The following is a 12,755-nucleotide window of genomic DNA, read 5'->3' as shown; positions in this document are numbered from 1 at the left end:
CTTTAAAGTGTTGAAAAGAAAGGATGTTACTGTGAGGACTAAGGTGCTCATGACACAAGCCTTTTCAATTGCCTCCTGTGCATGTGAAAGTTGGACATTGAATAAGAAAGAATTGTGGTGATGAGAAATAATATTGAAAGCACCATAGACTGCCAAAAGTTGTAACATATCTGTCTTGAAAGAAGTATAGTGAGAATGATCCTTAGAGGCAAGGATGGTGAAACTTTGCATTACATAATTTAGACATGTGATTAGGAGATATTAGTTCCTGGGGCAAGATATTATGCTTGGTAATGTAGAGGAGCAGTGAAAAAGAGGAAGGCTCTTAATGTGATGGATTGCAATCGTGGTTCTACCCAGGGGCTCAGATACAAGAACAATTGTGAGAATGGCACAGGACAAGGCGGTGCTTAGTTGTTATTTGTGCATAGGACCACTATGGGTCGGAACTGACTGCACAGCACATTACAGCAACAACAACAACAATGGCAACTGTGAAAAAATACCATACTTCTGTTTTTTAAACCTCTCTGCAGTTTAACAACAATAACAATGATATTTGTGTAAAAAAATGACAAACTTCTGTTTTTTAAACCTCTCTGCAGTTTTTGTCCTACACAAATTTCAAAAAAATACCTAAATCCTTTCCAATATCATTTTCTAAAGAATATTGGAATAAGATATTTTGAAAGTAATAGCATTATTATAGGAAAGCTTAAGAAGTTTTATGAAGCAGCTCCAAGCAAAACATTTAAATATGAAAAATTACAGACATAATTCCATAAAAATCATAAAATTCAAGGGGCTAAAATCCAGAAAAGTACAGTAATAATGAAGTCATAATTTAAAATGAAAAATTTTGGCATTCTATTTCCTTTAGATTTTCAAAAGCTTCTTTGCAAGTAATTTCTTAAACATCATGTGAGTATCAGCCAACTGTTAGCATTCTTGCTCCCCAAGAATAAGCACCATTTAGTCTCTGAGCTCTGCTAGGCTCAAGTGTTCCTTATGCATCTAATTGTACCCCTTAAATTTCCATAATCATTCTCATCTATCTCAAATAAAAAGCTAGTAAGAGAACAAAAGCATGATGTTTTGCTTTTCCCCTATGAAGTACAGTTCAAAATACTTCACATGTCCTACAAATCAAAGAGTTATTCAATATACTTTTCTACTGATTTTCACAAACTATCAGAATAATCAGAAGGTTTATGCTTTTAAGAAAGATATAAAGCATTGTAAAAATATAAAATTTTTATTTACCGACACCTTCATGATAGCTGGAAAGTTCAGGATAGAGCCTATATTCATTTCTGTCACCTGCAAAAAGAAAGTGGGAATAAATAAAACTTTTTTCTTTTTGGAATAAATAAAACTTTTGAGCACAGAGTATATAATAGACACAAAGACACTAAGTCATGCACTTGTTAAAAAATAGTTTAAATCACTCAATTTGAGAGCAATAGAATTGCTTGATCATGCTTTAAATATAGAAGTATGCCTTAATAAACCCAGAAAATACACTAAGTATAGGGCAGATGACAAATATAAAGAATATATATATATATATATATATATATATATACACACAAAAATGCAACCTATAATTCAAGGACTTTTAAGGACACATGTATGGAAAACACAGAAACATCCATTAAAAAAAATTATTAATGACCTTATTTTAAAAGAAAAAACACAAATTTTAAGTCAATGGTTTTCTAAACAGTTTTGCTTAAAATTAATATAATTTTTCAACTTCACAAATTCAATTGTAAAGTCATTCCTAAATAATGCAAATGGTAGACCATAGAGCTACCAAGCAAAGAGTTGTTGCTATTAGTCCTGATCCACAGAGACCTGTGTACAACAAAACAAAACACTGCCAGGTCCCACGCCCTCTTCACAAATGTTTCCTGTTTGAGCCCACTGTTGTAGCAACTCTGTCAGCCATCTCATCGAGAGCCTTCCTCTTTTTCACTGCCCCTCTACATTACCAAGCATGATGTCTCCCTTCAGGGACTGGTCTCTCCTAAAAACATGGCCAAATGCATGATATAAAATCTTACCATCCTTGTCTCTAAGGGACAGTCTCACTGTACTTCTTCCAAGACAGATCGGTTGGTACATTGGGTAGTCCATTAATGTTTTCCAGAATCATAATTCAAAAGCATCAATTATCCGTGAGTCTTCTTTATTCAATATGGAACTTTCACATGCATAGAAGGCAGTTGAAAATATCGTGGTGTGAGTCAGGTGCACCTCAGTCATCAAAGTAAATTCCTTGCTTTGCAATGTTTTAAAGAGGTGCTGTGAAGCAGATTTAAGTAATGCAAAGCATTGTTTGAGCTCTTGACTGCGGCTTCCAGGAACACTGATTGAGGAGCTGAGCAAAATCAAATCCTCGGCAAATTCAATTCATTCTCCCTTTAACATGATGTTACCTATTGGTCCAGTTGTGAGGATTTGGGTCTTCATCACATCGAGCTCAAATCCATATGGAAGGCTGTAATCCTCGATCTTCAGCAGCAAGTGCTTCAATTCCTCCTCACTTTGAGCAAACAAGATTGTTAATATACCTTCTTCCAATCCTGGTACCAAGTTCTTCATATAATGCAGCTTCTCTGATGGTTTACTCAGCATGCAGATTGAATAAGTGTGGTGAGAGGATACAACCACAACACACACCTTTCCTGATTTTAAACCAGGCAGTATTTCCTTGTTCAATTTCACAACTTCCCCTGGCTTCATGAAAAGTTTCTATGTAAGCAAAATGAAGTGTTCTGGAATTCCTATTCTTCTCAAGGTTACTCATGGTTTGTTTATGATCCATGCAATTGATTGCTTTTGCACAGTCAATAAAACCCAAGTAAACATCTTTCTGGTATTCTCTACTTTCAGCCAAGATCTATCTAATGTCAGCAGTGTCCTCAGCAACATTCCTCGTTCTGCTTCCTCTTTTGAATCCAGTCTGAACCTCTGGCAGGTCCCTCTCAATGAACTGCTGTAATCGTTGTTGGGTGATCTTCTGCAAAATTTTACTTGCATGTGATATCAATGATATTGTTCTATAATTTTCACATTCTGTTGGATCATCTTTCTTTGGGGAGGGTATAAATACAGATCTCTTCCAGTCAGTTGGCCAAGTAGCTGTCTTCCAAATTCCTTGGTATAGAGAGTAAGTACTTCTAGTGCTTCATTAGCTTGTTGAAACATTTCAATTGTTGTTCCATCACTTCTAGAGCCTTGATTTGGACTAATGCTTTCAGTGCAGTTTGAACTTCTTCCTTCAGCACCATTGATTCTTGCTCATGTGCTACCTCTAGAAAGGGTCAAATATCGACTAGTTCTTTTTGGTATTTTCACTATATATTCTCTCCATCTTTTGAGGTTTCTTACATCATTGAATATTCTGCCTATAGAATGTTTCAATATCACAACTCAAGACTTGAATGTTTTCTTTCCTTCTTTCAAGTTAAGAAATGCTGAGGAGTTCCTTTCTTCTGGAAGACCAGAGTAAAGGTTAAAGGGTAAGCTTAGCCAGTGTGAATCTATCCAGAGGCACCTGGAAAGAAAGGCCTGGTCAAAAGGCAAAGCCATTGAAAAGCTTTGGGGCACAGGTCTCTGCCAGAAGTCAGAACAGACTCAATGGGAAGTTTTCTTTTGGATATAACTTTAATAAGAATTTGAATAGTATTAAGGGATATACGTATTAACCTATTTCAAATATTAATTACTTAAGTTAAGTACCAAATCTCTCTAAAATAATCTATATCCTTTCTCACTGGCATGAGTTAATTTCAACTCATAGCGACCCTATCAGACAGGGTAGAACTGCACTGCGAGTTTCTGAGACACTTTGTGGCAGCACAAAGCCCTCTCTTTCTCCTGTGGAGTGTCTCATGGTTTCAGACTGCAGAACCTGTGGCTCGCAGCATAGTACATTAGCATGCCAATAAGGCTCCATCGATCCACTCTACTAATCTGAAACCTGACATTCATGAAATAATATCAAAAATCCCTTTTTAACTAATATAAAATTATATAACATTCATTTTTAACCTGAAAATCATACTTGCATTCCTCTTGCCCCCAAAGATGCTCAAATATTATATTAATATTACATTTTTAAAATTACATTTTTATAGGTAATAGTTTGCTGTAATCTTTGTATATAAATTTAGCTTTTGCATTTTAAGTAGGCACATATCTATTAAAAATTTTTTCGCAATTAAATTACCATTTTAGATTTTATCAATACATAATAAACCATCTTAAATACACTGTATACTTAGTAACTTACTAAGCACAGAAAGCAAGAATTTTTATAAAATACACCTCTTAATATATATGACGTTTTAAAATTAGTTCATGTATTTTTGTTGTAGTTGTTAGCTGCCTTTGAGACAATCTTGATTCATGAAAACTCTGTGCAGAACAGAAGTAGTCCACAGATTTCCCAAATATGTGACTATTAAGAGCGACCTGGACAGGAGCATTGGAAAAAACCGATATAAAATCATGAAGAAGGATGATGAGGAAAACTTTCATGAAGAGAGAAAAATGTTCCTGCCCTCAAAATCACTTTAGTATTATTTTTTTGAATATTTGATTGTGATTTGGGTGAATGCTTACAGAGCATAGTTTCTTGTTCAACACCTCCGAAGCATTTTGTTTTGTGACACTGGTTGCAATGCCCTCAGTGTAATAGCATTCTTCCCACTTCTTTCCTGGAATTTCTGTTTCCACTCACCTACTTTTCCTGCCCTCTTCTGCTTTTTGTTTTCAGGCAAATACTGCCCTTTTGGTCTTAGACTGTTGATTGTTCTGAGAGGCACTCGCCTGAGGGGTGTTATTGTTCACTTCATAGGGCTGGACATTGTCTGGCTAAAACGTCTTCTTCCACAATAGGTTTCATTCTACGTTGGAAGGGTGTCTAAGGGCCACAGTCTGGAGGGTTCCAGCAGTATCTCTCAATCAGTAAGTCCTATGTATTTTTATGATTGTGTTCTATATTTTTTCTCCCACTTTATCCAGAACTTTCTATTGTAATCTAGATCAGAACAGTGGGTTGTAGTTCCCAGGTACCCTCCTGCTCTTCTGGTCTTAGGCTGGTGGAATCTATGATTCATGTAGTCTATCAGTCCTTCACTTTCTCCAGTTTGGGAGTCATCAACAGTTGGATGTTAGAAACCCTGTAATATTTTTACTACTTTTCTTATAAAACTTACCATGCCCTTCTTTCCATTATTGCAGCTAATTTACCACATGTAATTTCTCTCTTACTAGACTGAAATCTCATTAAAGGCAGGTTGTAATACATCTTTGTCCTTCCCAAAGCCATAGCATAGTGTCTCCTCTTTAACAGTCTGCTATTATACAAAAGATCACCTACTTATTGTTTACTTGTTGTTAATCTTTAAAATGTGAAAAGCATAATTCTAAAAGTGATTCTCATGGAAATGAATGATAGGAAGAGAGTTCAGGTCAAGAACTGACTCTTTATAAATTTAGTTTATTTAAGGGGAAAAAAATCTGTCCATGAAATCCCAAGCTCTCAACAATGAACAAAAAAGCTGGTATTCAGAAAAGTAAATCTTTGGGGGATTAGTAAAAATATGTTTATTATGTTCTCATCTTAAGTTAGCAGAATAAAACTATTTGAAAGAAATGACAAGTAAGATATATCATAACTATATAAAGATAAATCTTTTGTCATTGAAAAGGCATCTAAGGAAATGGTGAGGGGAAGCAGGTCTGATCATCTCTGGCCTCAGTAGGGAGAAGGGGAATCCTTTTCTGACATCAATGGTCTCTCTCTATTTCTCTGTAGGTTCAATAATCCACTGCAATGGTCACATAAAACTCACAAATAACACTCATGATTATAGGGGTTTATTAAGGTTTACAGGTTGTAACAAGATATGATCAAAAAAGATGGAAGATACATCCTTTTGTCTACAGCAATGCCTCTTCAGCCTTGCCAGAAGCTATGTTTCTCTTTGGTCCTTGTCTTTCAGCCAGAGGACTTTTTTGGCCTCTTCTCTGCTCAAATGTTACAAAGCTCTTTAGCACTGATGAATGTGCAAAGGGCACTCCACAAGCCAGCCACTCTACCACCTCATGGTTGCATGGTCTTGGTGCTTCTTATTTGCTCTATCTCCTGGTCTCGGTGCTATATCCATGGCATTTCTGTTGTCTTCATTACTTCCTTCAGGGATCTCGTACATGTTGGGTCTTCTTTCTTGAAGGTTGTGTGATCCTTCTGTACAACATTCTGAGATGGCTTACGCCTATACCCAGTGGAATGGTAAAACTGAACTATCCCAATAAAATCCTCTATATGTTATCTGAATGATCCAACCCAGTCATTTGGTGGGAGTTACAAAGATGGTAGAAAGATAAGACAGATATACCAAGTAATTTCAATTAACTGTAGCGTCTTATGAATGAGAAAAGGCATTTCATAAGTTATGGCTACAATGGGAGATTTTCTTACATTCTTAAGAGAAGTCAAATATCTATTTTTGCCTCTTAAGTATTCATTTGATGTTCTATATGACTTTGAAATTTAACAAGTTGATTTTCTATCAATAATATTCTATATTTACTTAATTATACTCATTGAAATTAGAATAAAAATATTTACTTTTAGAACCAGAATTCAGCTGAACTTGTGTTGATGACGGCTGTGGCCTTGACAATGGTTTTGGAGGGATTTCCTTAGCCTGGAAGGAACAAAAATATGATTTCATGTAATTTTAAAACTTGTTTTTGCTTAGGAGCATATAAAGTATTATTTTCTTTTAATGATTATATGGCACAATTGTTTTCCTATGTATTTATTAATCAAGTTGGAAGGCACTTTTAAAATTGAGTTAGAGGACAGGATGCAGACTTAAGAGCTGTGTTCTTCTCATAACTGGAAGCTGACCTTACTCAGGGGCTTCTAAAAGTCTATGCTAGATTGAAGGGAATTTCAAGTCAAATGATGATTAGTTTAGTAATTACCTGGGAGAGGCAGGGATACATGTTAAGACCTTATACTTTAGTTTTCATTGGGTACAACAGGACTCAAGGAAACTTGAAAGGATGTTGGGGAAGTAGAAGAATAATGCACACAAATCTTGTGTACTTAGAACTTTACACACAGGAAGGGTTCAGAATTAGTAACTATTATTGAGATTATCATTATAAAATATTACAAAATATTATAGTTTGAGGGATTTAATTATGGGGAAAATCATCTTTTTCCGTAAGCTTTTTAATAGATAAAATCTCAAGCTTTTATGGTATTTCCATAAGAAAATAATATAAGTAAAATCAAGAGACGATATTATTAGGAATTTGATATCAAGAAACAGACTCATTCTGCATAAAGAAATTTCCTCTGACAATTTAGAGAAACACAAAAAGCAAACATTACAGCAGCCTTTCTCTGTTCTCTTTCTGCTTTTCTTGTATTAATTCGTTGTTCTTCATTCTCATACTTTTCAGTAAAGGAATCCAGAATTTGATAAAGATCTTCTGCTTGAGCTGGCCGTGGTATATCTCCAAATAAAATGTCATAAGCTCGAATATCTTGACAATAAAATCTAATAAAAATATTGAATAGAGGACATTTCTTTAATAGACAACTCTTCAATAATATATGTATACAAACATATTTAACATGTACCATTCTTTAACCATTATCTGTAGCTCATATTCCATAGTTGACCCTAATTCTACCTCTCCAAATCTAATTCTTGAGGCAATCACCATAAAAAGTTTTATATACATTTTCTCTATTAATATACATGGCACATTCACTTCTATCAATGAACATTTATATACTATGTAGAAAATATGAAATGGTAGCAATATTGTGTGTACAAATTTTAAAATTAAAAATCTAAAAAGATGTTTGTGCTTAAATGTATATTTATATGAGCATTTATAGAGAAAGTATTTTTAATCACTTTATTGAGGGCTCTTATAACTCTTATCACAATCCATACATTGATCCATTGTGTCAAGCACATTTGTACATATATTGCCATCATCATTTTCAAAACATTTTCTTTCTACTTGAGTCCTTGGTATCAGCTCACTTCCCTTTCCTTCCTCATGAAACCTTGATAATTTATCATTTTTTTTCCATGTTTTACACTGACGGCTGTCTCCCTTCACCCACTTTTCTGTTGTCCGTCCACCAGGGAGGGGGTTATATGTAGATCATTGTGATTGGTTCCCCCTTCTTACCCCACCTTCCTCTTCTCCGGGTATCGCTACTCTCATTATTGGTCCTGAGGGGTTTATCTGTCATGGGTTCCCTATGTTGTGAGCTCTTATAGACAAAGTATTTATTTATGTACAATTTACGTGTTTCTCACATTAATAAAACCAACAGTAAAAATATATCTCTTGATTTTATGAAATGAAGAAATCAAGAAACATTCCTTTTTCTTTATTCTTCCTACTATTTAGTAATATTCAATGCCATCAAATTCTTGAGTACAATATATGTTAAAATATAATGAAGTTCTCTCTAGTGGTGATGCATGTGTCAGCCACCAGTTATGTCAGTGCTACTAGTCTGGAAATTCATGGAATTTCTTCCAGGTTCTGGAAATAGTTAGGATCACTTTATTTTCTTTCTCTTGGTCTTCATGGATATTTCAGTAGCAAGGTAATGCTTTGGGAAAAAATTAGTCAGATGTTAGTTGAAATTAGAAGGTCCCCTATGTCTCTCTGGGCAGTTTCATAGCTTTTAAAACAAAGTGTGGTCTCTATATGATATGGAGGAAAAACAAAGTCAGAGTGTAATACTAGGAAACCTTTCACAGTGAGTAACATTGATTGACCCGCAAGGTATACTTGGTTGCTCTCTATACATGTTGGAAAAACTCACTTAAAACAATGTATGCAACTGATGTGATATTATGTAGCCATTGATGTAAGCTTATATTTCTTACATAATTATAAGTAAAAAAATAAAATTCATAATTGAATCTATATTATAATAAAAACCGAATATGTGAGAACAAAAGAAAATTATGCTTAGAAAATTGTTTGGGAATAATACACCCAAAAGTAGACAGTGATAGCCTTAAAGATATAGAATCTATTTTCTTTCTCTTGCTTTCATGTTTTTTAAAATTTTCTATGAAAAGTATATATTACTTTTATATTGAAAGAGCACCCAACAAAATATTTGAATAAATAAATGTTCAGAGTTGCATACTGTTGCATTGAAATAATACGCACATATGTACTCTAAACTTTTATATCATTTATATACATTTAATCTGTGCAGTACTTTCTCATCACAACTTCTACACATGAATTAAAATTATTTTGGCTTGAACTTACTTTCGGTTAGTTTCTTTCCTTTCAATCAAATAGCTACCTTCTAGAGATACTCCAGCAAACAGTCCTCTTGATTTACAGTATGTGAAAACAGCAGCAGAGCTTCTTAAAGCAACATTGCCTTCCAAATTCCTATAAAACAGCAGGTAGTACATCACAGAACCCGGAGAGTCACTCAAACTTAAGAAGGCCTTTGTGAATAGCATTGTCCTTTTAATTCAAAATCATGAGTATGTTCTGTACTCACTTCACTTATTTTGATGCTTTATTTCATGTTTACCAATTCAGGAGGCGCTCTAAAGGAAAAGCAGGACACAGCACGGGCGTACTGTATCCTGTAAAATTACTACAGAGAAAGTTAATGCTATAGAATAGTTGTGTCACAAACAAGGCATATTTGTAAATCTCATCTTCTCCAACTGGTTGTTCCTTTTCTAAAACAGAAATATACTTTGACTACTAAAGAATTTGGATTCTTACACTGACTATTTTTATGCACTCTCAAACTAAGAAAATATTTTTAGATGACTTTACTGTGTAACTTCTATAAACAATTTGGGTATAAAATATTTTACACTGCTCAATTAAGTAAAGAATAGCACTTATTTACTAGATAAGGAAAAATACTTTAAACATAAATATAACTCAAGTTTACCTAATTTCATGCTTACTTAATTTTTCATGAATTTATTGGAACAAGTTCTCTCTCTCTCTTCTTTTTCTTTTCTGACCAATGCTGTATTTCATCAGTTAATAAACTGTGACTTGCTTTGGTTCCTTTAAAATTTATGCAAATTGTATGTTCAATTCTAGTAGGTAGGATGGCTTGTTTTTTGAGGTATATTGTTTTTGTGTGTCCCAGTTTCAAATGTTCTACGTCTATTACACTTTTTGCATGCTTTTTGTTTCTTATTTGTAAACTACGTCTACTCCTCTGGGAGTAGGCAAGTATATAAATCATGAATTCCTTGAATTTTTTAGGTTCAAGTTTCCATTTATTGAAGAAAACTATAGTGCATAAGCATTAATGTGTTCTTCTGAGCACTGATTCATGGTCCTCACCTGCCCAAGGGCCCAACTGCCACGGTGAAATTCCCTCCGAGTGTGAGGTTGCCACCTTTTGCAAAGGCTTCCACTGCTCTGTCATAATTCAAAATGATCACCAAATCCGATACCTAAAATGCAGGAATCCATTTATTCAAAGTAGGTATATATAAATAGAATTTAAGACAAATATCAATGTCTACATATGCATCTGTGTGTCCCAGTTTCAAATGTTCTAAGTCTATTACACTTTTTGCATAGATAAAGAATATGAAAAAAGAGCCATACTTTTGAGTTGTGGGTGTTAGCAATCATTGCTGCCAGAGTAGTTAAAATGAATATGTTTTGAGCATTTACTGTGTGCCATGTGCATTTTCCCTTTCAATATTCTCAACATCCTTGTGATGAAGGTGGTGATCCTGAGATTTTAAGAAGTTAAGTAAATTGTCACTAATAATAACTAAAAACAGATCAAACACAGATAGGCAACAGGAATCAAAAGGATTCCTTGACCTCTTTAAACCAAACAATTCAAGAAAGCTGAATCTAAATAATTTAGCACTAGGAATAAGGTCAATGTACTATAAAGTCTAAGGATCATAATGATACTTTGCACATTTATATGCCAGGACAAAGCCATGTACCAACAACTAGTAAATTACATTCTGTAACACTATGGCAGTTCAGAGTACAAAATATCATTAGTAAAATTGCCATCAGTTCTCATTAGTGAAGAAGTAAGTTCAAGGACAAAAAATTAGAACCAAATTCAATTGAATCCTCAAAGATATAAGAAGAAAGCATTTGTTCCTCACACGCACCACCTCAATGATAAAGCTCAAATGGAATAGAAAAAATAGCGTAGGCCATCAAAACGCATGCAGCAGTATGGGCAAGAGCACAGTGCTTGGGGCTCCAAAGACATGCGCTTCAACCATACCTCTATGTCTTCTTACCTGTGTGACTTCGGAGTCTCTAATCTTACTAGATTCAAAATCTGCAAACTGGGATCTACCTTACTGAACAATTGAGATGAACAGACACAGACGTCCTGCGTGCCAGGACAATGGAAGGTAAAATGACATGATGCTAAGAACTTAGTCCCAAATTTGAACATATCTGGGAATGAATTCCAGTTCTGCCACTTTCTTGCTATTTTGGCAAATGACTAAACTACTATAAGGCCCAGCTTCTTCTTTGTAAAACAAATATAACAATAGCAACCATAGTTCAACAGTGATTTTTAGAATGAATTGAAATCCTTGGCAAAGCCCGGCACATAGTAAACTCACACAGCATTAGCCATTGTTACTATTACATAGTAAGTCATCAGTCACAGTAACTACATGTATTTCAATATAAACATGTGAAGGCCAACCAGATCAATATCAAAGACTTAAGAATGTACAGGAGTGGTGGTGGCATTGTCAGGTAGGTCTTAGATTTCTAACCACGTGGTCAGCGGCTCACACCCATCAGCTGTTCCTTGGCAGAAAGATCAGCCGATCTCTTCCAATGAAGCCCGGCAGCACTGGGAATGCTTGTCTAGGGTCACTAGGAGTTGGAATCCACTCGGTGGCAGTGGTTTGTTTGCTTTTGGTCTTAATTTATATAGCTCTTTAAATTTCTCTTACCTGTCTTGCATCTGACTTACAGACAGATTATAGTATTACCAAATAAGACAATACTTGAAAGGACCTAACAAAAATCTTAATACAAGTAGATTTTTAATAATCATTATCAATGATTTAATAAGTTTAAAACATTTTATGCTGCTGGTGGTAGAGTGGGGTGGCATGTGAGATGCACAGGACAAACTAAATACATTTTACAGATTACTTCACTGGGACTCCTGCTATAGTTATTTCCATTTTATGTAAGAATTATTCCTGAGAGTCATGACACAGAATTATTTCTCATTACTTATGTGACATAAATAATTTTTTGAAAGATTGTTGTATGTACCCTATAAACATATTTATATAACTTATGTAAGGGTGCTCTGTATAATCATTAATACATACACACTCAGTACATATAATTTTTTAGCATAACCTTGTAGATATTCTAGTTGCTATGTTTTCCTTATTTTTGGTATATCTTGGAACAGTTAGGTAAGGCTTAACAAGGCTTACAAAAAGAAAAAAATCAATCTGTTAATTTTTCTGTCTGATCTTTAGTCAGTTCTTCTGAAATAACAGTCAGATAATCCCATGTTTTCTGGTGATGCTACTATTAGATAAAAAACCAGGTCAAAAGCTTCACAAGGCACTAGGGTTTTTTTCCCCCCACAGTTTTGAATGAAAAGCAAATAAATGTTAGGTAGCTAGCATAGGGACTAGAGCATTACGCATGCTCAGAGG

The 12,755-nt window shown here is 34.6% G+C and overlaps 1 protein-coding gene across 1 annotated transcript in view; it reads right to left on the bottom strand.

Moving 5' to 3' along the window:
- SH3YL1 (SH3 and SYLF domain containing 1) overlaps nt 1-12,755 on the bottom strand; it is a 65,043-nt gene that overhangs the window by 13,178 nt on the left and 39,110 nt on the right. The window contains exons 5-9 of the mRNA XM_045286804.1: nt 10,411-10,523; nt 9,352-9,480; nt 7,424-7,592; nt 6,647-6,725; nt 1,264-1,320 (exon numbers count right to left, since the gene is read on the bottom strand). Coding sequence (XP_045142739.1) covers nt 1,264-1,320; nt 6,647-6,725; nt 7,424-7,592; nt 9,352-9,480; nt 10,411-10,523 — 547 coding nt within the window. The remainder of the gene's footprint in view (nt 1-1,263; nt 1,321-6,646; nt 6,726-7,423; nt 7,593-9,351; nt 9,481-10,410; nt 10,524-12,755) is intronic.

Source organism: Echinops telfairi, unplaced genomic scaffold, assembly GCF_000313985.2.
Source record: "Echinops telfairi isolate 266 unplaced genomic scaffold, ASM31398v2 ScPeMD7_9;HRSCAF=40, whole genome shotgun sequence".
NCBI lineage: Eukaryota > Metazoa > Chordata > Mammalia > Afrosoricida > Tenrecidae > Echinops > Echinops telfairi.
This window is presented reverse-complemented; position numbering and strand designations above follow the sequence as displayed.